Source organism: Cannabis sativa, chromosome 2 (genome assembly GCF_029168945.1).
Source record: "Cannabis sativa cultivar Pink pepper isolate KNU-18-1 chromosome 2, ASM2916894v1, whole genome shotgun sequence".
In the NCBI taxonomy this organism is placed as follows: domain Eukaryota; kingdom Viridiplantae; phylum Streptophyta; class Magnoliopsida; order Rosales; family Cannabaceae; genus Cannabis; species Cannabis sativa.
Window position 1 is genome coordinate 91576106 of NC_083602.1, and position 23590 is coordinate 91599695.

General features: G+C 32.8%; 4 protein-coding genes and 1 long non-coding RNA gene across 5 annotated transcripts; 3 read left to right on the forward strand and 2 right to left on the reverse strand.

The window, feature by feature from the left end:
• Positions 1 to 2087: 2087 nt before the first annotated feature.
• LOC133035195 (uncharacterized) lies at positions 2088 to 3114 on the forward strand. The gene is made up of 2 exons (XR_009686484.1): positions 2088 to 2989; positions 3042 to 3114. It is a non-coding gene; the product is annotated as an uncharacterized LOC133035195 (long non-coding RNA).
• A 1945-nt stretch (positions 3115 to 5059) lies between these two features.
• On the forward strand, positions 5060 to 7454 carry LOC115719378 (transcription factor TCP8). Its single transcript, XM_030648397.2, has 2 exons — positions 5060 to 7054; positions 7146 to 7454. The coding sequence occupies exon 1, from the start codon at positions 5335 to 5337 to the stop codon at positions 7042 to 7044; it is 1710 nt and encodes a 569-aa protein (XP_030504257.1). The 5' UTR covers positions 5060 to 5334; the 3' UTR covers positions 7045 to 7054; positions 7146 to 7454.
• A 6609-nt stretch (positions 7455 to 14063) lies between these two features.
• Positions 14064 to 17673, reverse strand: LOC115719645 (protein EI24 homolog). Its single transcript, XM_030648762.2, has 11 exons — positions 17450 to 17673; positions 17249 to 17314; positions 16914 to 17064; positions 16474 to 16526; positions 16110 to 16241; positions 15963 to 16026; positions 15617 to 15702; positions 15370 to 15452; positions 14898 to 14974; positions 14693 to 14808; positions 14064 to 14581 (listed from the first exon to the last, which is right to left on the reverse strand). The coding sequence occupies exons 1-11, from the start codon at positions 17569 to 17571 to the stop codon at positions 14515 to 14517; spliced, it is 1017 nt and encodes a 338-aa protein (XP_030504622.2). The 5' UTR covers positions 17572 to 17673; the 3' UTR covers positions 14064 to 14514.
• A 109-nt stretch (positions 17674 to 17782) lies between these two features.
• LOC115719646 (uncharacterized) lies at positions 17783 to 18790 on the forward strand. The gene is made up of 2 exons (XM_030648763.2): positions 17783 to 17941; positions 18525 to 18790. The coding sequence occupies exons 1-2, from the start codon at positions 17853 to 17855 to the stop codon at positions 18628 to 18630; spliced, it is 195 nt and encodes a 64-aa protein (XP_030504623.1). The 5' UTR covers positions 17783 to 17852; the 3' UTR covers positions 18631 to 18790.
• Positions 18791 to 18831: 41 nt separating this feature from the next.
• LOC115719644 (kinetochore protein NUF2 homolog) lies at positions 18832 to 23590 on the reverse strand. The gene is made up of 11 exons (XM_030648761.2): positions 23320 to 23590; positions 23013 to 23231; positions 22767 to 22857; positions 21663 to 21842; positions 21212 to 21301; positions 20224 to 20331; positions 20036 to 20089; positions 19749 to 19863; positions 19440 to 19597; positions 19259 to 19354; positions 18832 to 19137 (listed from the first exon to the last, which is right to left on the reverse strand). The coding sequence occupies exons 1-11, from the start codon at positions 23481 to 23483 to the stop codon at positions 19048 to 19050; spliced, it is 1365 nt and encodes a 454-aa protein (XP_030504621.2). The 5' UTR covers positions 23484 to 23590; the 3' UTR covers positions 18832 to 19047.

The window sequence follows — 23590 nt, forward strand, 5'->3', positions numbered from 1 at the left end:
AAAAAATTAAGCATTTTCTTTCCAAAAAAAAAAAAGAATGGGCTTTAGAAAATAGGGCCTTGTGCAATAGTTCAAATTAGGGTTGTACATCGGTCGGTTTGGGCGATTTATCCTATATATTTTCTAACCCAATCTAAAGTTTAGGCTGCTAAAATTTAAATGCAACCCGCCCAATTTAAAAAAATAATTTGTAAACCGACCAATGATTTGGGTGGTTTGGTCGGGTTAACCCGCCCAAACCGATCAAATTTTTTTTTCTTTTTTAGTTTCAAAGTCAAAATCAATAAAAATTAAAAAGATAAATTAAAAACATCACATTCCACCAAAGTACAACACAATATATATGACTTTAAAACTAAAAATTAAGTATATAACTTTATATTATTATATATTTAATCATTTATGTTATATATAATAAAAACTAAAAAGTTAAAAAAAAAATTAAAATCTAAAATCGGGTTGGTCGGTTTAATTGGGCGGGTTGGACTTATTTTCAACCCTCCAATTTGTTAATTGGGCGGTTTGTAATTTTTTCGGGTTATTTCGGTTTGTATTTTTATCGGTTTTTTTAGTTTGGTTTGGGCGGGTTATTCGGTTTGGGCGATTTACGAATTTTTTTGTACACCCCTAGTCCAAACTGCCTAATACTTAAGCCAATCCTACTCCTTCCTAACTGCTACATCACAATTGAGTTTAATTCGGGCAAAAAATCCCGCTCATAATTAACAGAAAAAGATTATAAATATGAGACAAAAGTAAAAGACTAACAATGACTAACAATTTGTTAATTGGGCGGTTTGTAATTTTTTCGGGTTATTTCGGTTTGTATTTTTTATCGGTTTTTTCGGTTTGGTTTGGGCGGGTTATTCGGTTTGGGCGAATTTTTTTGTACAGCCCTAGTCCAAACTGCCTAATACTTAAGCCGATCCTACCCCCTTCCTAACTGCTACATCACAATTGAGTTTAATCCGGGTAAAAAAACCCGCTCATAATTAACAGAAAAAGATTATAAATATGAGACAAAAGTAAAAGACTAACAATGACTAACAATTTGTTAATTGGGCGGTTTGTAATTTTTTTGGGTTATTTCGGTTTGTATTTTTTATCGGTTTTTTCGGTTTGGTTTGGGCGGGTTATTCGGTTTGGGCGAATTTTTTTGTACAGCCATAGTCCAAACTACCTAATACTTAAGCCGATCCTACCCCCTTCCTAACTGCTACATCACAATTGAGTTTAATCCAATCTACAGTAAAAAAAACCCGCTCATAATTAACAAAATAAGATTATAAATATGAGACAAAAGTAAAAGACTAACAATGAGTAATTAGATTTGTTATTCTACACATACACGAAAATATTTGAAAGAGAGATTAGTAATGCAGCCAACAAGGTTAATTATCTTTAATTAACTACTACATAATTAAATAACATAAAACATAATGTAAAATAATAATAATCTTAACGTAATGTTTTTACATACATTCACATTGAAAAAAAAACAATTTACTAAATCAAATAAATATTTCTTTCAATGAGATGAATTATTATTTTTCCTAATAATATATAGCTACGTCGTGCCATTATATTTTTTCATTACTTTTCTAATACGAAAATTCGTCAGATAAATAAATTAATAATGACTAAATATTAACATAATAATTTTTAATATGCACTTGAATTTAAAATTTACAAATTTCTCGACGTATATATCTATAAATTTCTCAATTTCGTTTTGTGGGATTTTTTCAAATGTCACGTTCGACCATATGGTTTCTTAAAAGTCATTTGTTATGCTCATACTTTTTAGACCTAAACATAAAAAGAGTGTATTAGAGTTAGTCTGACATTGCTAATGTGAAAAAATAAAATATCATATATAAGATGAATGAGTTACTCCTCACATTGTCAGTTAATCTTGAGATAGAACACCATGCACCTTCATCACACCTTAATCCCAAATTCTAACAATGTTTGGTACACACTTTTATTTTTAAATTTTTTTATCAGAAAATGGAAGTAAAATTTTTATTTTTAAACTTTTTTTTTGAAAAATAAAAATATGTTCAATAACTACTTTTGTTTTTTAATTTTAAAAATAAAAAATAAAAGTGTGTTATGTAATTTTTTTTTTTAAAATTTTATTTAAGTCAGATTTGGGTCTGGGGTCGTGTTGGGGTTGGCCGCTAGGGTTTGAGATATGGGTTTGAGTTTGGGATCCAGGTGCAGATTTGGGTTCGGGTTCGAGATCTGGTTCCAAGTCTAGGCCGAGGTCGGTGATTGGGTCTGAATCCATGTGTCAAAGTCCAAATTGAAGTCGGAATTCAAAATATTGGTTAAAAAAATTATTTAAAAATAATTGAAAGTTACTTTTTTCTGTTTTTCAAAATTTTATTTCTAAATTATAAAATTAAAAAGTAAAACATTTTTATAAAATATGTTTTTACTTTTTTAATTAAAAAAATAAAAAAGTGTAATCACACTTACTATTTTTTATGTCCATTTTTTTTTTGAAATGGTGAAATATATAGAGTTTAGGTGAACTATTAATGTGTATCTATTTGTTTTTTTTAAAAAGAAAATTGTGTATCTATATATAAACATGGAACCCTAATAAATTTGTTGCTTGGTTTTTTTTGCTTATATATACATAATGATTAATGATATATATAGATATATACACATTGTCATAAGTGTATAGGTGTTGTCTGGTTAATTTGATTGCTATATATATAATTTGATATAGTATTATGGTATGGTGCAACTATATATGTCATCAAATTTATGGTACAACACTACTACTAGAATAGATTTATATAGGGAAATTTGATTTTCTATACTTAGAAAATCAAAAAATTTGATTTCTAAACCAATAATTTAAACCCTAAAAAAATTATACCTTTTTTTTTTCAAAACCCCAAAAATACCCCCAAACTAAAACTATCTCTCTTTCTCTCTCTATCTAGCCGGTCCCAAGAATCCCACACCCCAGGTCCGATGGTCGGACCATGGGGTCCGACCAATCGGACCCATCGGACCCCAAGGTCCGACCATCGGACCTCTCTCTTCCCCTCTCTCTCAAATCGCGGGAAAAAAAAAAAAAAAAAATTAAAAGCGGTCGGACCTTGGGGTCCGATGGGTCCGACCATCGGACCCATCGGACCGAAGGTCCGACCATCACCTCTTTCTTCCTCTCTCTCCCAAATCGCGGAAAAAAAAAAAAAAAAAAATTTCACAGACGGTCGGACCTTGGGGTCCGATGGGTCCGACCAATCGGACCCATCGGACCCCAAGGTCCGACCATCGACCTCTGTCTTCTTCCCTCTCTCAAATCGCAGGAAAAAAAAAAGTTTCAGAGACTGGGGTTGGGGTCGGACTGGGGTTGCTCTTTCGGGTTGGGGTTGGGGTCGGAGGGGTTGGGGTCGTGGTCGACGGGGGTGAGGGTGGTGATCGGCGTTGGGGTTGACGTGGGTGGGTGAGGGTGGTTCGGGTGAGGGTGGGCGGTTGGGGTGAGATAGAGGGAGAGAGAGATGATGCAGAGAGAGAGAATATTGTGAGGGGGGTATTTTTGGGGTTTTGAAAAAAAAGGAATAGTTTTTTTAGGTTTTAAATTTTTGGTTTAGGGAAAAAAAAATTTGATTTTCTAAGTATAGAAAATCAAATTTCCCTTTATATATATACAATTATTTATAAAAAAAAAAAAATGACATGAATTTCTCTTCTCCACCACTTATTTATTTTATAAAAATAAATTAGGAGTGCCCAAAAAAATAAAAAATAAATAAAAATAAAGAAAGGACAAGAAAATAGAGAGTGATGAGGTGGGGTTGGGTTGGGATGAGCTGTCCAATACTGAATTAGATGCTTTATCTGATGCTTACCTGTGCTGTCTATATATATATTGTATCTATCTATATATAATATATAGTATTTATTTATATATATATTTATTTGAGTAACATACATAACCAATGTAAAATATTCACATTAATTTAAATCACCTAATCTAATCTAATCTAATCACAGCAAGTAATTACTATATTCAACATATGTTTACTTGTTATAAGACTATACTAATATGGTAATAATATATAAACCCTAGTAGAAGAAAAGAAGTAACTAATTATTTTTTGTTTAGAAAAATACCATAAAACTAATAAAAATATCGAAAACAACAAACTCTTGTCCTAATACCAATAGCGTCTAACACCACAACTTTTCATTCCAATCTTTTAGTTAATTTTTGTGCTCGAAAACGCATGTCGGAATATTTTTTTTTTCATGGCGGTATTCGTTATGCTTACAATATTATTCCAATAAATTTTTGATTTTTTTTAATATTATCGAAAATGCGTTTGAAGTTTTTTGAATACGTGTGGTAAACTGAATTATTAGAACTTATATTTTCAGTAATGTAAACTATTCGGAATTTTTCAAAAATTTATAAAAATAACACTGTAACTATAACAAATATACCGCTATGAAACAAAATACTCTAACATATAATTTCAGACGTGAATGTTAACTAAAAAGTTGTAATTAGCACGCCTCTATGATCGGAATATGGCAGTTCTCTCAAGTAAAAAGACAGAAATACCCCTGGATCTAGGTATAGATTAGATTAGAGCAACATGGAAGTGTTGATAATAGTACATATATGTTGGGTTTTCAAGGCCCAAAAGTTGTGGAGAATGTCCAGACTTCAACCACAGCATAAAATTCAACTATGTAAGTTTGTTTTGTGTCCTAAAAAAATAAAGATTGGTTTTTTTTTTTTTTTTTTAAAGTTTCAATTTTTAATTAATTAAACATTAAAGAAGACTGAAGTGAAAGACCCCACGAGTGGGTTTTTTTTTTTTTTTCTGGGTGTTCTGGTTTATAGTAGCTTCAATTCAAGGTCCCCCCACCTGCATATTTCTCTCTCTTCTTTCTCTCTCTAAAAGAAGAAGAAGAAAGACAACAGTCAATCCCAAAGCAAACTAACCCCACATACCCAACACTATCAATTTTAAGTCTTTGGTTACTTACTTTACTTATGTCCAAAAAAAAATGAAAAAAGAACACATTTTTATTTCATTAATATAAAAACACAACCTTTCTCTCACTCTCTCTTCTTATTAACTCTTTCAAAGTTTCAATCTTTCTCTATATCTCTTATGACCCAAATTTTCAATTTTTTTAATAAATAAAAAAAACCCTAAAAACCCCTTTTTTTTTTATTAAAAAATAAAATATATATCATATCCCAATATACCCACAACACACACACACAAACCCAAAAAAATAAAAATTTAAAAGAAAAAAAAAACAAAAAAAATTAAACCCTTCCCCACCAAAATGGACTTAGCAGATTTGCAAAGCAATAACAAGAACAACAAGCTTCATCAGCAAAAACAGTCATCAAATTCTTCTTCTTCTTCTTCTTCTTCTCCTTCTTCTTCTTCTTCTCATCATCAATTTGTGGTCCCTTTTGATGGCAGATCTTCTTCCAATTCACCTTTCATGGGCTCCATTTCAATCCAAGCTGGTCTTTCCCATAGCCATGGCCATACAAATTCATCAACAACAACAACAACAACAACAACAACAACTTCTTCTTCTTCTTCTTCTTCAACGACAACAACAGTTGATGCTTCACTAGCCATAGCAACCAGATCCGAATCTCTTCCTCTTAAAAACCAGTTAGTGGTTGCGCCGGCGGCGCCGGCGCCGGTGAAAAGATCGACTAAAGATAGACATACTAAGGTGGATGGAAGAGGTAGGAGGATAAGAATGCCTGCCACGTGTGCGGCACGTGTTTTCCAACTCACTAGAGAATTGGGTCATAAATCTGATGGCGAAACCATCGAGTGGCTGCTCCAGCAAGCCGAACCTGCTATCATTGCGGCCACTGGTACCGGAACGATTCCGGCTAATTTTTCGAGTTTGAATATTTCTTTGAGGAGCAGTGGGTCTACTCTCTCTGCTCCTCATTCTAAGTCTGCTCCTCATTCGTTTCATAGTGCTCTTGCTCTTGCTGCTCATCATTACGATGATGGTGGCGGTTTTGCCCATTCGGGTTTAATGGGTTTTCACCACCATCAACAACAACAACACCACCATCAACAACCGTCTCCCCCGGTTCCGCTTATGACGGCGGATCAAATTGCCGAAGCGTTACCCGGGGGAGGAGATAACGGTGGTGGTGGTGGTGATTCTAGTGAGAATTATATGAGAAAGAGGTTTAGAGAAGATTTGTTTAAAGAAAATAGTGACTCTACTACTAATCAAGGCGGAGGAGGCGGAGGCGGATCGCCTTCTTCTAATAGTAATAAGAGTTTTAAGAGCGGTGATGGCGGCGGCGGCGGTGGTGGTGATAGCGGTGGTGGGTTGCAATTGCCTAAGCAACAACAAAATCAAGATGGGTCAGGATCTTCTGGGTTATTAAGACCTTCTAATATTTTACCGGCTACTGCCATGTGGGCAGTAGCGCCAGCCCAAGCTAGTGGAGCTGGCAGCACCTTTTGGATGCTGCCAGTCTCAGCTGGAGCTGGAGTTTCTCCAGTTCCAGTAGCTGCTGCTGCTGCTGTTACGGTCAGTCAGCAGCAACAGCAGTCTGAACATCATCACCAGATGTGGACGTTTCCGACTCAACCGGTGGTTACTCATGGTTCGGGGATTAATACATTGCAAGCGCCGTTGCATTTTATGCCACACCGGTTTAATCTTCCGCCTCATCACGGGAACATGGAGTTTCGAGGAGGAGGTGGAGGAGTGAGTAGTCCTCTTCAACTTGGCTCTATGCTAATGCAACCGCAACAGCAACAGCAGCAGCACCAACCTTCGCAACATTTAGGGCTTGGTGTTTCGGAATCGAATTTGGGAATGTTGGCTGCTCTAAATGCTTACTCTAGAGGTGGTTTGAACATGAATTCAGATCATCAAAATCATCCATTAGATCATCATCAACAACAACATCATCAACATCATCAAAATCAACAACAACATCATCAACAACAGCCTCAAACTACTGATAGTGGAGATGAAGACCCAAATAATTCAAGTTAAAAACTTTGGGGTTAGTTCTTGATTATTGATTTAATTAAGTTTACTTTTATGTTTGTATGTAAATAGATATTTGATTGGTTTTTATTTATTTTACATTATAGGAGTAAGAAAGATGTGGTTGAAGATTGCTCATGGGTTTGTTTTTGAAGATTTGTAAGTGTTAAATTTGTGATATTTTGAGTGTTTTGTCTTTTTTTGAAAAAATTATTAGTTTTTTTCTTAATGGGTTACTAATTGTTATTGTAGCTTTGTTGATTTTGGTCATTTTTTTTAGAGATTATTTGCTTTGGGAAGAGATTGTATTGATTATGTAATTTGATTAGTTTTGGTCCTAATGGGACTGAAGAAAAAGCAGAGAGTGAGATTTGTATAGAAGGATATTATATGATATGATATCTATTTTGTGTTTATTATTATTATAATTAAGAAAAAAATTTAATTTTATAAACAAGCCTTCATAAAAAGAAGAAAATATAATAATATTTAAGCTCAGAAAATTATGATATTGGCATGCATAAAAGTGTAAAAGTATTTTTATTTTATTTTTTTTCATGTTATTTATGGAGAAATGTAAAGAATTTCTTGCATTGTTGTAACAAGTGTTTAAAATTCAGAAAAGTAGAAAGAACAACTCACTACACTTGGCAAGATATAAATAAATATACAGATGAAATTGTATTTTATTGTTTGTTAACTTAAGTTTCTTTTAATGTCAAGGACTTTTTTTAGGGCTTAATTTGTATAGGAACGAAAAGAACAAAATAATAGTTGTTTGATTTTATTTTATTTTTAATTTTGGGGATTTTGGATCTATAATAATTAAAAGGAATTTTTGAATTTTTTATTTTCTTTTCACTAACCAATAAAATGTTTGATTTGATGTTGTAGATATTTGTTACAGTAAAATGAAAGGTACCCCATAATAATAATAATAATTATTATTATGAATTATGGTTATAGATTATGTATATGTGTAATACTTATTTCTCTTTCCACTTAATTATCTTTAAAACATTCTTTGTTAATATAATACTTGATAACTTAAAGAATTGTTTCAGCTTGTAAATCAAGTTATATCTTTATACCATGTTTAATAATGTCTTCAAAACATTTATTTATATAAAATTTTCACTTTTAAATTCCAAAAATCTTTGATGATGAATGAAATGAAAAATAAGTGGAAAGAGGACTTCAATTTAGGACTTGCAAGATTCCATTGTTTTTGGTAAAATTGTATGTTTGTATATATAAAATATGTATGTGTCATATAATCTTAATATTGTATTTATACCTTCTAGATTTAGAAAAAAAAAATTATGCTTTTTGGGTTTTTTTTTAAAAAAATTTATTTTGCTCTTGATTAAATCTAAAAAGAAAAAGCAAAAATTCAAAGTAACACCTTAGGTAGCATTGATATTGAAGACACTTTTGGTTTGACTTGTAGCTGTACACATTACATCAATTCAATTTCATTTATTTGATTGCTTAATCATTTTTCTCCAATTTCATTTCTAAGTGAATTTACTATTTTGTCCTTTTCTCTTAATAGTTTTGGTGTTTATCTAGTTTGAAGTTGAACCCCCAAAGATTTTTCTTTCTTTTTTTCTCTTTAAATTTAGTTGAGTAGATATGAAAAAAAAAAAGAAGAGAATTGTTCCATATAAAAAAAAAAAATAATTGTTCTATAAGAACAAGGCAAATAGCATTAGTCCTTATCTATTTTCTTTAATCTTTACCAAGATTCTCTTTCCAAAAAGGTAATTTAAACTTTAGCACTTTACCATCTGTATTTTTATTTTTATTCTAAAATATGATTTTATTTTTTTATTGGGTGAAAAATGTTATAAGGTTCTTGAGTAATGTGTATAACGTGTAGTTATAAAGATTATCCCTGGTAAAATGACATATATATATATAGTATTAAAAATGTCACATCATTTTTGACAAATATATTATATATATAATAAGGTGTGGTGTGATCCCAATCTATGGAAAAAATGGTATCAATTTCAAAAAATAAAATAAAATAAAGAATTGATGGAATAACCCTAAATACACTATAGTCAAATTGATAAGCTTAAAGGGGTTTGTTTTTAATAGAATAGCTAAGCTAAGCCAAAAGACAAAACACTACTTTGTACTTTCTTAATCCAACCAATTTTCATATAACAAATTTTAAAATAGTTGATTGATTTTATGTAAATGAAAATTAATACTATTTTAACTTTTATGATTTGTAAAAATTATTATTTAAATTTTTATTTTGTAAAATGATAAATGAGATTCTAAGTTCAATTTTAAATATATATATTAATATAATTAATTTGAACATAATTTTTAGCATAAATAAATACGAAAAAATGTACTTAATTTTGTTATAACAACTATAAATCGAATTATTATTAATTTTTATTTTAATTAAAAAATGACTTTAAAATATTATTTTATACTATTTTAAAAAATATAGAATTCAACTTATCATTTAACAATACATGAATTCAATGAGATTTAAAATAACCATTTATTCTAAAAATAATAAAAGCAAATTTACTTTTATTATAATGTTTTTTTTAGGACCTCCAATTTTCTAGAAGCAATAGTGGAACACTAATCCCGTAATTTACGGAAGAAAAAGATAGAAGAGAAAAACCACTAATTGGTAATTAATTTTAAAGTAAAAAAGACTTAATATTAAACAAAACAAAAGTAAGAAAGAAATGTTTTTTTTTTGACTTAATTTTCGAGTTTGGGTTTGAGCTGGAAGAACTGGAGTTTTTATCATTATATGAGATGAGGGAGTGACCTGTAAAGTGAATCAACGATCAGGATTGATTCCATTTTTTTGGGTTGCCAATTGTCATTCATTATATATTACTTTCTATTTTTTTAATATATAATAAATAATAATAATAATTATGCCACGCGCTTCACGTAATCCAATCATATGTGTGGTAAGTGGGGTTTGGGCAAGAAGAGAGCGCGTGGCATAAAATTGAAACACTCACTCATTATAGTCATATACTGTTCATACATATATATATATCATCATATATCATTACATTTTCACACGTACTCAATCTACTGAACACAACACCACACGTGCATACCCTTATATCATTACTTCTACTAAAATATTTACAAGACTACATAAAAAAAGGAAAATTTGATTTTCTATACTTAAAAATTTTCAAAATTTCTTTTTTGAACCAATACATTTTACACTATGAAAAATATGACTCTTTTTTCAAAACTCCAAAAATACCCCCCTCTATCTACTTTGTCTCTCTCTCTCTCTCTCTCGGATCGAAAAAAAAAAAAACATATGGTCAGACCACATGGGCCGATGGGGTCCGACCAATCGGACCCATCGGACCATGTGGTCCGACCATCGTGACCATGTCCATCTCTCTCTTCGTTTTCCTTAAAAAAAAAAAAAAAAAAAAAATATGGTCCGATGGTCGGACCACATGGTACGATGGGTCCGATTGGTCGGACCCCATCGGACCATGTGGTCCGACCATCGGACCATATGTTTTTTTTTTTCTGTTCGAGAGAGAGAGAGAGACGAAGAGAGTGAGAGGGGGCGGTACAGTGGGTGGGTGGTGGAGGTGAGCCGTGGTGGTGCATTTGAAGGTGGGGGCGGTGAAATGGTTTAAGCGTCGACGGCGTGGGTGGTCTGCCGTGGGTGTGTGGGTGCGGCACCGAGAGAAAGAGAGAAAGAAAGAAAGAGAGGCGAAAGAGAGAGGGCTGATGGTTTCAAATGGGGGGGGGGGGTATTGTGGGAATTAAGAAAATGTTATCCCATTTTACCAATATTCCCTATTTTAAGTTTAGAGAAAAAATTATTCCTTAATGTAAGCATAGAAATTCAAATTTCCCTAAAAAAAACCAAACTGTTAATAACAGAAGGGAAATTTGACTTTTTATGCATTTTATAAGGGATAATAGGTTAGGAGAACCAATAATTAAGATAATTTTAAAAATAGGATACTTTTACCAAAACCCCTAAAATACCCTCATAATTTCTAATCCTTTCTCTCTCCTTCTCAAACAAACTCTCTCTACCCACTTCGCCTGAACCGAACCGCGCGACCCCCACCTCCCACCACGAGACGACCCCCACCTCCGACCGAGACGACCGCCACCTCCGACCGAGACGCCTCCGACGGAGACCCACAGAACCACTCCGATCGAGACCGCACGGTACCGACTATACTTTGGTCGGATCCAAGAAAAACATACTCGTCAAGACCATCGGACCCAAGGTCAAGACCATCAGACCCAAGGACAAGACCATCAGACCAATCGATTTTTTGGGGGGGGGGGGGGCCATCGGACCCATCGGTCCGATGCTATTAAAATCGATTTTTGGGACCATCGGACCCCATCGGTCCTATCGGACCCCTGGTATTTTTTTTTTTTTTTGGTTTTTGGTTGAGGCTCACGGGTTGAGAAAGAGGAAGAGAGAGGGGACTGGGTCCGAGAGAGGGGGCTGGGTCCTTCGTCGGAGGTGGTGGGTGGTCCTCGGTGGTCGTCGGAGGTGGTGGAGGTGAGTCGTGTGTTTGGGTGGTCCTCACGGGTTGAGAGAGAGGAAGAGAGAGGGGGTGCGTCGTGGGTATTGTGGGTCGGTGGTGGTGCTTCGATGATGGTGCGTGGTGGGTCGGTGGGAGAGCACCGTGGGCTAGTGTGTGGCCGTCGTTTGGGGTTCAGCTGGGGTTGGGAGGGCTGGGTTGGAACGGTTGAACAGAGAGAATAGAGGAAAGGGTGTGTGATTTTCAGAGGGGTAATTTTGGGATTTAGGTAAAGTGGGCATATTCTAACAATTACCAATAGTTTAAGTTTTCCTAACCAATTAACCTTTAAATCATGCATAAAAAATCAAATTTCCCTAACAGAATTTAAATTTTCTATTACAATCTCTTACTCAAATTCTGTGTTTAAAAACACATACTGAATTCTTTTTTTCTTCGTGATAGTGTAATTAGTTATTCTCACAATATCATTCATGTAAATTTTTAAAATTTTTTAAATAATTTACAGTTACAAAAATAAATTTAAAGTTTATTTAACATACATAGTAAGCTAGAGGCGTTTGGTTGGGAGGAATGAAAATATAGGAATAGGAATGGGAATGAGAATAGGAATAGGAATGAAATGGAATAAAATTTAAAATGCATAAAAAAAATTGATAAAAAAATAATTAAATTTTTTTTCTCGTTACATTGGAATGGTCATTCCTTTCTTTTTAAAATGGAATAGCCATTCCACCAAAATGGTGGAAAGAGCATTCCATTAGAATGTCATTCCAATACTTTAAAATGCAACCAAACAAAGGAATGGAATGAAAATTGTTTCCTTTCCATTCCATTCCATTTCATTACCTCCAACCAAACGCCACCTAAATTTTCGAAATTTTTTAAAAATTTACAAGAATAATATTGTAATTATAACAAATATTACTATAAAAAAAATATTTCAACATGTTATTTTGAATATAAAACAATTATAATAAGAATTTATAATTAACAAAGATCAACTTTTAAAGATTAGTGGAGAAAGTACAAATTTCCTATAAAAGCATTCTATAATGCATCATAGGTTACTCTCATGCCATATAGTTTATGTTATTGGTACTAATAGTATATAACTATTCGTATAGTTATTCACTAAATAAGGCTTATACTTTTTAATTTAAAAATAATGTGTGAAACCTCATGAAATCATTTAAGTGTTTTTTTTTTTTTTTTTTTTTTTTTTTTTGATTTAAGCGTTTATATATTACAACATGTTTTACCCGGGACTCGAACCCAGGACCTCCAACACTCACACACCCACCTATGGCCACTTGAGCTAGCCCCAAGTGGTTGAAATCATTTAAGTGTTAAAGATTACAAGTAGTTCCTAATAATGCCACTTCTTATTGATGTAATTTAATAATAAATCACATATATTTTAATTAATAACTAGTATTTACTTATTGTTGTTGGACACCACGAGTACAATAATTTAGGTAAATTAACTCATTTTTAATCATTTTGCTAATCAAAACAACATATTTCATGTTTTCATCAGTATAAACTATTTAAATTTTTAAAAATAGAACTATATATGTAAGATTCTAAATAACTTAAATAGTTTTTGGATTTTGGATTGTTAATCATGAGCACTGTTTTATACATAGATTATTTTGAAAATATAATTTGGACACTATATTATTTAAAATTTCACAAAAATTTATAAGATCCTAAATAACTATATTATACATCTTAAAAAAAAATACTACCAATGGAGCCGAAAAGCATGTTTCTGTCGATTATCTAATGTGTGGGAAATGCTATTTTTTTTAAGGAAATACTGATTATATTAATTCATCTCATATAAAATAAACGAGATTAAGGATACAAGAAAAGTAATTAGGCCACAAAACCTTACTAATAACTTCCAATAATGCATATTTAGTCAAGGGAATTGGCAACAACACTAATAAATCTAAAACAGAAAGAAAGACTAACAAAATTAAATTCAGAATAATATTATTATTATTATCCCCCAAAAAAAAACCATAGCAAAAACCTACTTTACCAAACAACTCTATTATACTAGTATAAATCACATGAAAAAAATAACATTAAATATGAAGTTAGGAAACAACTCTCCAATTATACTTACCTGCCCTAAAAAAAATGTTGTTACAGCTAATTTCGAAGTGGGGATTATATAAATGTGAAACCTTTTCTTATGGTTTTGGTGAAGAGAAGATATATTATCAATATATATAATAGGGACCGACACTACACACTCACTAGGTGTAGGTCTCCATCAATAGAGATTCTATTCCAATTTATAATCAAGTGAATGAATGGTTGTAAAGTGTTCCAAGCATATACAATAAAGATATTTATATGTATATATACATACACACACATGATTCAATAGGCCATGCCGTACTACTGTCCGACTCTAATAAGATGGGTCTCTCTGAAAATAGCTTTTATGATGAGGGATTCAAATCAAGACAATGACCAACCAAATCTAATAGATTCCACAGAAGTTTCTAAAAAAAATAATAAAGCAGTGAAATATTTATTATAGTTATGTTATGTTATGGCACACAATAATGAAATAAACACTATAAAGCTCGTGGGGTTGTTTGTGTATGTGTGTGTTTTTATGTTAAATGCTATACAGATTAAACCCTTTTCTTTCTCAATGTGAAATTTTCTATGAATGTACATGATATACAACTAGATACCTCGATGGAAGCTGTTTCCTCAGGATATGCTTGATCTCGAAAGAGTTAGAAACTCGTCGTCTCTTTTGGCTGCTGGCTAATCTGCTTGTGTTGTGTACTACACCACCGCCATCATTCTAATAAATTAAAGATGATTAAGAGAGCACGAAATGGTCATTACCATGAACGTTGTTTTGAAGATGCCCAAGCGAAGCTTAAAGCCAAAAATGTTTTCTTTTTCATTTCAGTTTGTTTTCTTGTAGCTGTTCATGAGGTTCCGAGGGTAAGAAAGACAAGATCTTCATCCTATGGACATAACAAGAATAAACAGGGCAGAGTTTAGTTTTTCGTAGTATCATCACTGCTAATGACAATGGCAATAAAAACATCTGAAAATATGATAGCTTTAGAGCTTACGATAACACATCAGCCACGTAAAATATTGGAAGCCTTCCCAATCTTGTATCTCCCCATTTATTTCTTTGAGAAGAGATAACTTTCTCAGCCTCTGAGTTGCTCGCTGTCAAAACAAACTGAAACACGCATTTTGTTTTACCATTGCAATGAGAATACATCCACTTCAATTTAAACAACTGGGAACAGAAAGGCTTTTTAAGCATACCAGTGGATACAGCATAGCCATAACACCAGATGACACGAAAGACGAGCAAAATAGAACAGGAAGAGCACATGGACTACCTGCATTGACATCAAAGTAATTTTAAAAAGGTATCTTGCTACACCACTTAAGGAACAGAATAAGATTTAACATCTCCATTTTATATTCTTGTAAACAAACTCCCTCCTATATTCAATTCTAAAGCATAAATACATTAAACTTCTGATGTTCATCTCATAAGACAAACTATTGAGTATCCAAAGGGAATGTATGTTCTAAAAATGACATTAATTTTCTTAGCAAATAACCACCACATAGGAAGGCCGCTGCATAACTTAGAAGTTACCAATTCAAAATTAAGGTCACAATTATTACTCATGTAGAATAAACCACTGCTAGCAGCTAAGGAAATGAAGATTATATATATGACAAAACTGGCTCAAAAAACAATAATAAAGGTGAAAAAGTACTTTACCAAAACCTAAAAAGAATGCCCAGTTAGATTCAAAAAAGCTTAGCCGTTTGTCCAGTTCTACATTATGAAGATTCCATTTGTACCTTACAATTTCAAAGGAGAAATTAGTATAACACTATATGCAATAGTTAGTGGAGCTCAGAAAGAATAAGAGAGAGAGAGAGAGAGAGAGAGAGAGAGAGAGAGAGAGAGAGAGAGAGAGAGAGAGAGAGAAAGACAAAGAAAAGGAAAAGAACTTGTCACATACTCGAAACAGAAGTAGGCATACATCCAAGAAACATGAAGAAAATTCAGTGCCGTCCCAATGTAGGGTACAAATCCTGTCACAGAAACCTGCATATATAAAAATCATATCATCATACGTGAGGACCCCACTGTATACAAGAACTTATTGCATTTTCTTATGTTGCAAATAAGCATATCAGATGATAATTTGTTTGAGCCAAAAAAAATATGTGGTAAAAGAGTATAGCGCATAATATTGCAGAAATTGAGAAGAGATGGAGAAATACCACAGGCTAGAATGTTAGATATATTTGAACAATGCAAAACTAGAGAAAGTAAATAAAACTGTACTATTTGATATATCTTACCTCTATGAAGAAGAAGCTCAAAAGAAGTATAGAATACAACTGTTCTCCTATTACAATCATGATCCTAAAGATAAATAAAATAGCAAAGATCAAAATGAATCAAAATATCTGAAGTAAAAAAGGAAAAAAAATCAAATCAAATCTTACCCTCCCAAGCCATCACGCTGTCGCACATGACCTGTATTTTGTGAGGTTAATTTCTCCTTTCCCATGGGATCCACTTTCACGGGACCAGACTTTTGTGCGGCTTCAAAACCATACTTAGCAATATCATTGTACCTGAATTTGATATTTTAGACCCATGAAAAGAAAGGAAATCTTAAGTATGGGGAAAAAGTTGTATGTTACACTAATGAAACACAAGCTTATTGTCACTTCAGAATTTTGGTGGACTGAGTTGTTGTTCATATGAGATAATGAGACCATAAATTGACTTAAATAAGATTAAGAAATAAACTTGGCTGACCAAGTTAAAAAACAAAAGATGCAACAAAGGTAGAGCAATAAATACCAGAGAGCGCTTAGAATAATGCTCAGTGCATACAATGGGTAGAACCATATGATCTGAAAGTAGCAAACACTTACATCAGTTAACCACAATAAGATTGCATTATGTGTAGGAATAGGAATCAGAATAGAATGAAATTTAAACTTCATTAAAAAAAATGATCAACTTTTTTTCATCTTGTTTCCATTTCAGAATGGAATAGTCATTCCACTAAATAGTAGAAAAGTCATTCCAATCTTTTAAAATGCAACCAAGTAAAGAAATGAAAGAAAAGTTGATTCAATTCCATTCCATTTCAAACGACACTTAAGTGTTCACAAAATTGTAAGTAAACTATTCCATCTTTAGATAGAAAAGAAAAGTATAATGTTATTTCGTTGAATAGGACTACACTACTAGGCAAAATATTGAATTTGAATATAAATCTTCAACTGCATACTTACATAAAAGAGTTTAATGAGTCCAAACTGTAAGAAGGAATAAAATTTCAAAAGACCACCAAAAGAGCAGAGTTCTTGAGAATCAAACTGTGAGCAATCATCAGGTAATATCCATTGTAGAGTTGGGACTATAACTGAATTTAGGATAAATATACTGCATAAAAGAAAAAGGATGAACATCTCTAATCACTTTACTCATCACTTAAACCAAACCCAAGTAAATACATTAAACATATGTAAACAATTTACAATCCTTTTAAGGTTTCAAGCTCTAAAGTATATTAACAATGTACATTCATCAACTAATCCAATCCAAACAATTGACAGTTTCTTCGTACCTTCCCAAGAAAATAAACCCATTTAGAAGAAAACATTGACCAGTGCGTATCAAAAGCTTCCTTGACCTGCCACATAAGTTCAAAACAAACCTGTTTAGTCTTATCAAAAAGCAAGTCTTTCATTTTTTTTTATTTTTTTTTCTCTAATTTTCTCGTCAACCAAACAGAAAAAGTAATAAGAAAAGACAATAATTGAGAGACCTGAAGTAGAAAACAATAACCCGATGAAGACAACAAGCTTCTCTAAAGCCTTCAATCCAAAGCATCGAAGCTTGTTTCATTTTCGCAACCGAAGCTAATCCAAACACTTTAATTGCTTCCATTTTTGATCAAAACTGAGAGACTTCGAAAGCAACAGAGAAGAGATAGAGAAGAAACAAAAGCAGTGAAATTACCAATCAGGACCTCTTATAAACAAACCCATATTCGGATCCCCGACCCGACCCGACCCGACCCGATTCGAATTAAACCATCCAATAAAAATGCCACGTGGCAGAGTACGACGTTGATTTAGCTGTCGTTTTGTGTAGTGAAATTGTATAAATAGGGTTGGCTACGAAGAAGGTATGAGAGAGAGAATCGAATTGTGGAGAAAGAGAGAGAAATGGCGAAGCAAGAGAATAAAGAGCCGTGCAAGAAGGAAGCATGTGATATTCAAGCTTGTTTATCTAAGAATAATTTTCTTTCTCAAAAGTAAGTCTAATAAATCAATAATATTTATACACATATTTGTATAAATTATGGTTCCTTAATCAATTTTAATCTGAAACGCTATTTCAATTTGATTTCAGTTTTGCTTACATTGCTTGGTGAGATTGAAACTTATAAATTGACTTGTTGAGCTTATTTTGTGTTACCCAAAACTTGTTCTTAACAAGTCTTAATACCAAAATGGGAATGGGAATATTGCATCAAATTCTTTAGATGATGATACCAAGCTATACTAGGTGAAAACATTGGATTTTAAAACTTAAAACGAGTAAAAAGTTCTTTGTCTTTAATAATTGGATTACAAATTGAACTTTTTATAGCAGAGCAAAAGTAGAGCATTGTTATAAGGTATTACTAGTGTCTAACAGCAACAATAACGCTTGTAATTAGTTAGTAATATTCTATATGTAAAACTCAATATTTAATTATAACAAAAGTGTGATATAAAATTTCTAAGTGGTATTAGACATTACTGATACCTTTTAACATTTCTCGTAGGATAGTTAGATTTTTACAAAAAGATCTTGAATTGTGCAACATCTAATACTTTTTACTTGATTGACAGGTGTGTTAGTGTCATTCAAAAGCTTCAATCATGTTGTGAGAAGTGTAATAACAACTCCACACATTGTGGTTCTGTGGCTGGTCTCCTCAAGCAAATTTCCAAGTAAAACAAACTCAACTCTCTTTCCAAGTAATGAGGAGAAAGAAATGACATAAATTTTAGTGAGATTTTGTGGTGGGGATTGCTCACTAATTGGTGAAACAAACAAACAATGATGATGTATTATAGACTTTGTATCAATGCAGAAGTGTTTTTTTTAGTCATAATAGTTGTTATCATTAATTATGATTAAAGTAGCTACAATGCATTTTGTGAAAGATTGAACAAGATGTTCAGCCACTAAAGACTAAAGAGCTAAGCGTTCAATGCCTGAAAATCTAGGAGTGAATCATAAAACAATCACCGAATTCACTCTAAATAAAAGATTTCAATTTGCCTAAAACTTGTCCTAACCGTTTCCGTACACTATATACTTACAGTATAGTACTGTTCCATGGCAAATCGTCCAAACCGTTTCCATAGGCTAAGTACTTACAGTTTGAGTATTATCGTTCACTGCTTCGAAATCCATCGAAGTGACTGCATCGCTTATAGAATTCGTGTACTGATGAAACTGCAACCACCAACATGCGAAAGAGTGAAGACAATGATTAGAAAATGAAAAATGCTTGACAAAAAACGCTACTAGGTTAAAAGGCCAAAAGGGTATTTCGAAAGCAGTGTGTGGATTGTACCTCGTTGGCAAGCTCCTCACACTTTGAGAGTAACTCTTGCTGTTTAGCTGCTCCGGACTCTTTTACTTGTGTTGTTCTTGAAGTTATATCATCCACCTACAGATTGCAACAAAGGTTTTAAATCATCACAACATCAAACCGATTTAGGGCTCGTTTGAGGTAAAAATTATGAAAATAACACCTCTGCTACGACAGCTTCAACAGTCTTCTGCCGTGCTTCCAAATTACGCCTCTTAGATTCCACATCAAGTCTTACTTGATTAAGCTGTTTTCTAGCTTCCTCGCATTTCAGTTCATTTTCTTTTTCAAGTTGCTTTTTGTATTCCTCCAACTGCTCCACTGAGGAAAAGGAGAAAACAAGGCTTAAGGCTTCATCTTTTTACTATATGAGGCTATGAGCATTACCCAACAACAGTCTTCTCATTCATTCCAACTGATTAAAAGAAAAGGTACAAACAACACATCAAATCAAATAAAATTCTAACCACACCTTTTCCACGCCGATCCAACAATTTTGCTTCTAGTGACTTGTCCAATACTACATCATCACTTAGTTTAGTTTTTAAAGTCTTGTACTCTTTATCAACAGATTTTGCAGAGTTTACCTGTTTGGGCAATGGAAACTTGTACTTGTGAAGAACAACTCTCATTACTCAAAATCCATGTAAAAATTTTAAATCATAAGCTTAAACTTATCACCTCAAAGAAAAATACAGCAATATATGTAAACTGACTAAACTTTTTTGTGAAAAGAAAAAAAAAGTGAGAATAACGAACCTGTTCCTGTATAGCCTGCATTTGAGTTAAGTGCTTTGTCATTTTCTTAGAAACCTGAGAAAACCCAATAGAAAATACAATCAATTAACTTCAAAATTTTCCAGCGTCTCTTCAGGCTATGAGTTATATTGTACAACATCTATCTTGCTCACGCATGTATGTTTTTATGTTAACAGAAAGTTTGTTACCTTGGCATAAATCTCAGCTACAGCAGTCTTCTGTTGAAAAGATTGCATAGCCAACTTTTCAGTATTTTTTGCTTCCTCCCGTACAGATTTCTTCTCCTCCAGAGCTCTCTTTAAGAGAGAAAAAAATAACATCTTAAGATCGTTTATATAAATTAACCAAAAACAGAAAAAGATAAGTATGGATGCAGACAAACAAGCATATAACCTTATACTAAAAATATTGAGGTTGTGTCATTTTAAAATGACTTGTGAGTTGTGACCTTACCATCTTATACACATGACAGACTTTTCTTAGATTATAAATAGTATAACAAATAATTCAGACACAAATATTGAAATCCCACCAGAAACTCTTTATTGAATCTTCAAGAATTACAAAGACAAGCTCTTTGAGAGACTTTCTTTCATATTCCAAACTTTCAAGAGGTTTGGTCTCTCCAAAAGAGTAATCTCCCGATAATTCCCAGCTGGTTTAAATGAGGTTGTTACCTCTCCATTTATAGGCATTGGCCTTTAAAAGACTTGGGTCACCTAGGCTTACAGTTGGACCAAGAGAACTAAAACAATCAAAACACTAAGACAACTCAATCTATGTACATGAAAAGACTAAGTATTTCATTTATTCCTTCTGTGATACATTTGATAAGTCTTAGGCTTATCAATACTTACCCTGCATTTTACATTTCTAACTGCTTAAAAGTCTATCATTTGTTCAAATTGATTTTCTAACGATGCTCTTAGTGGTTAATTATTGCATGATTACTTAACTTTCATGTTCAGTCCTAGGGATTGGAATACATCTCCTGACGAATACTTTGTTTGGTGTGTTCCTAACAGACTCCTTTGTTTGTAATTTTTCTAGACAATAACAACAATCTAGTATGGTTTTTTATTAGAAAATTGTTCAGAAGAATACTAAGTCGGACCACACCAAACAATATGTTCATTGGAAATCATGTACATAAATTTGGAAGAAGAAAAAAGTTACCTGCAGTTTATCTGGTGATTGCACAATCTTGGAACGTAAATTTGCATTTTCTTGGGCACTTTGTACAAGAGCGAATTCAGCACTAGATATCTGGACATGGAAAGAAGGAAGCATAAGTAAAACTAACTCACATAACCAAAACCAATCTGCATAATAATAAACTTGAAACAAAATTATTATAAATTATTAGAATCACAGTGCATTATGCATGAAAATCCAAGATGACCCAACCCAGATCATCATATACTACTAATTGTTCAAAAGTATTCTCCCTTCAACAAAATATTAGTTCACAATGAGAGTCAAGTGAAGAACTTACATAAATAAAGTATTAGTTCTAATTAATTAGGACGTCCGATACAGGTATACATATACAGTCTAGTTGAATATAATAGAGGTACTAGCCTATAGAGAAAACTTAAAAGTGTTAAATCATTATACGAAATCCAACCTTCTCATCCATTTCACCAGTCTTCTCTTTCAGCTTTCGTAAAGTGTTTCTCAGTGATGCCTGGCTACTGTTGAGGCTTCCAATGGTTTGATGCAATTCTTTAACCCTTGCATCTACATCTTGTACAAGAGGTAACTCTGATTCTCTTGCTTCATTGTAGCCTGCAATCTCTGCATTTAACTGAAAATAAATGCAGTTAGCAAACATGAATAAGCATCGATTGAAAGCCCATTACATCTGTTGGAAATCAATCCAACCCCAATCTCAACTCCCTGTATACAAAACACAGCAAAGCACAAAACAGCGCAGCAAATCCAAGAACAAAGCATAAACAAATCAAAACCAAAAAAAGTAAAGAACACCAAGAATTTTGTAGAGGTTCAAATAGAACTTCCTCCAACAATTGTTGAAGAGCCCATTCCTCTCTTCTAAACTCCCAAAGTTGGATTCAGATCTTCCACTATGATGCTCAATGTCTAATATTACAATCCAAGGTAACCTGACATAGGTCCCTGAAAACTTCTCTATACAGACTCGACTATACAGCTTAGATATTCATCTCACACTAGCACTTGACTCTCTCTGTTTCTCCCTCTACGGTTATCTCATAATACAGTCTTGGATCAGAAACTTTTTCATCTGAACAAATGAGCTAGGAGCCTTTACATAGACTAACTAGCTTTATAAGAGTAGACACTAAGGTGGCATTTAGTTGGAATGAATGAAAATGTAAAAATGAGAATGAGAATATAAATAAGAATAGGAATGGAATTAAATTTAAAATACATAAAAAAAAAATTGATAAGAAAATTATTAAATTTTTTATCATCTTGCATTGAAATGGTCTTTCCTTTTATTTCAAAATAGAATAGTCATTCTGCAAAAATAATAGAAAAGTCATTCAAATACTTTAAAATCCAACTAAACAGGAATATAATAAAAATTATTTCTTTTCCATTCCATTTTATTACATCAAACCAAACGTCACCTAAAAGACATAATAGACAACTACCAAACCAAGAACTCAACTAACTAACAGTCTTTGATTAAAGAAACACCTGCAAGAACAAGCGTAGGCTGAACCAACAATATCTATAAAATTACCTGAGAAATCTTCTCCTCCCAATCCTTACGCTGATCCTCTAGAAGTGTCAGTTCATTGACCATTGGCGATAAGAGTGCCATTTTTGTCTCTCTAACATAGCAAATGAGCAATAAAACGTCAAATACATAATAATAATAATAATAATAATAATAATAATAATAATAATAATAATAATAATAATAATAATAATAATACCCAAAATCAAATATTAGGTTTGATCATTTCCAAAAACACAAATAACTTACTTGTGAAGACAGAAATTGAGAAGAGCACTGACGAAATACTCAGTGCGTTCAGCATCTGGTTTGATGAGATCTTTGAGAGTAAATCTCTTAGGACAAGCTAACGAAGCCACAACTTGCTTCACCCTATTAAACAACTTAAGTAGACTAACCGTATCCTGTTGAAGATCAGGATTCTCAAGCTGCACAAGAGCAGAAAATTCAACTTGTTCTTGATCTTCCCTAAAAAAAAAAAGAACTCAAAACCAGATAAACAAAACAATCACAATATCAAATAATCTGTTCTCTGCTAGTGTAAATTATTACTTACTCGTGAATGAAATCGAGGTATATCAAAATGCGAGTGTAGAGGTCTTTAACGAAATCGGGATTAGGTTTGAGAAGATCGTTGTCGGAGATGGTGATGATTTGAGCTTCGGCGAGAATATTAACAATCTCCGATCGAGAAAGTCGTGGGTACTCGAACTTCGACATTCTTCTCTTCTCTCTTTTTCTTCTCTTTGCTTTTTTTGATTTTCAAAATGAAATGAAATGATATGAATGAGTGAGTGAATGACCCCTTCTTCTTTCTTCCCGCCTTT

Excerpts from the sequence above, each read along its gene's own strand:
- LOC115719646 (XM_030648763.2), top strand. The coding sequence starts at position 17,853 with ATGGCGAAGCAAGAGAATAAAGAGCCGTGCAAGAAGGAAGCATGTGAT. Across the intron at positions 17,942-18,524 it reads AATAATTTTCTTTCTCAAAA|GTGTGTTAGTGTCATTCAAA; the intron begins GTAAGTCTAATA and ends CTTGATTGACAG.
- LOC115719645 (XM_030648762.2), bottom strand. The coding sequence starts at position 17,571 with ATGGAAGCAATTAAAGTGTTTGGATTAGCTTCGGTTGCGAAAATGAAA. Across the intron at positions 17,065-17,248 it reads GGGTTTATTTTCTTGGGAAG|TATATTTATCCTAAATTCAG; the intron begins GTACGAAGAAAC and ends TCTTTTATGCAG. Across the intron at positions 15,453-15,616 it reads TATGCCTACTTCTGTTTCGA|GTACAAATGGAATCTTCATA; the intron begins GTATGTGACAAG and ends TGAAATTGTAAG.
- LOC115719378 (XM_030648397.2), top strand. The coding sequence starts at position 5,335 with ATGGACTTAGCAGATTTGCAAAGCAATAACAAGAACAACAAGCTTCAT.
- LOC115719644 (XM_030648761.2), bottom strand. The coding sequence starts at position 23,483 with ATGTCGAAGTTCGAGTACCCACGACTTTCTCGATCGGAGATTGTTAAT. Across the intron at positions 19,864-20,035 it reads TGCAGGCTATACAGGAACAG|GTAAACTCTGCAAAATCTGT; the intron begins GTTCGTTATTCT and ends TTGCCCAAACAG. Across the intron at positions 19,355-19,439 it reads TTGAAGCTGTCGTAGCAGAG|GTGGATGATATAACTTCAAG; the intron begins GTGTTATTTTCA and ends TGCAATCTGTAG.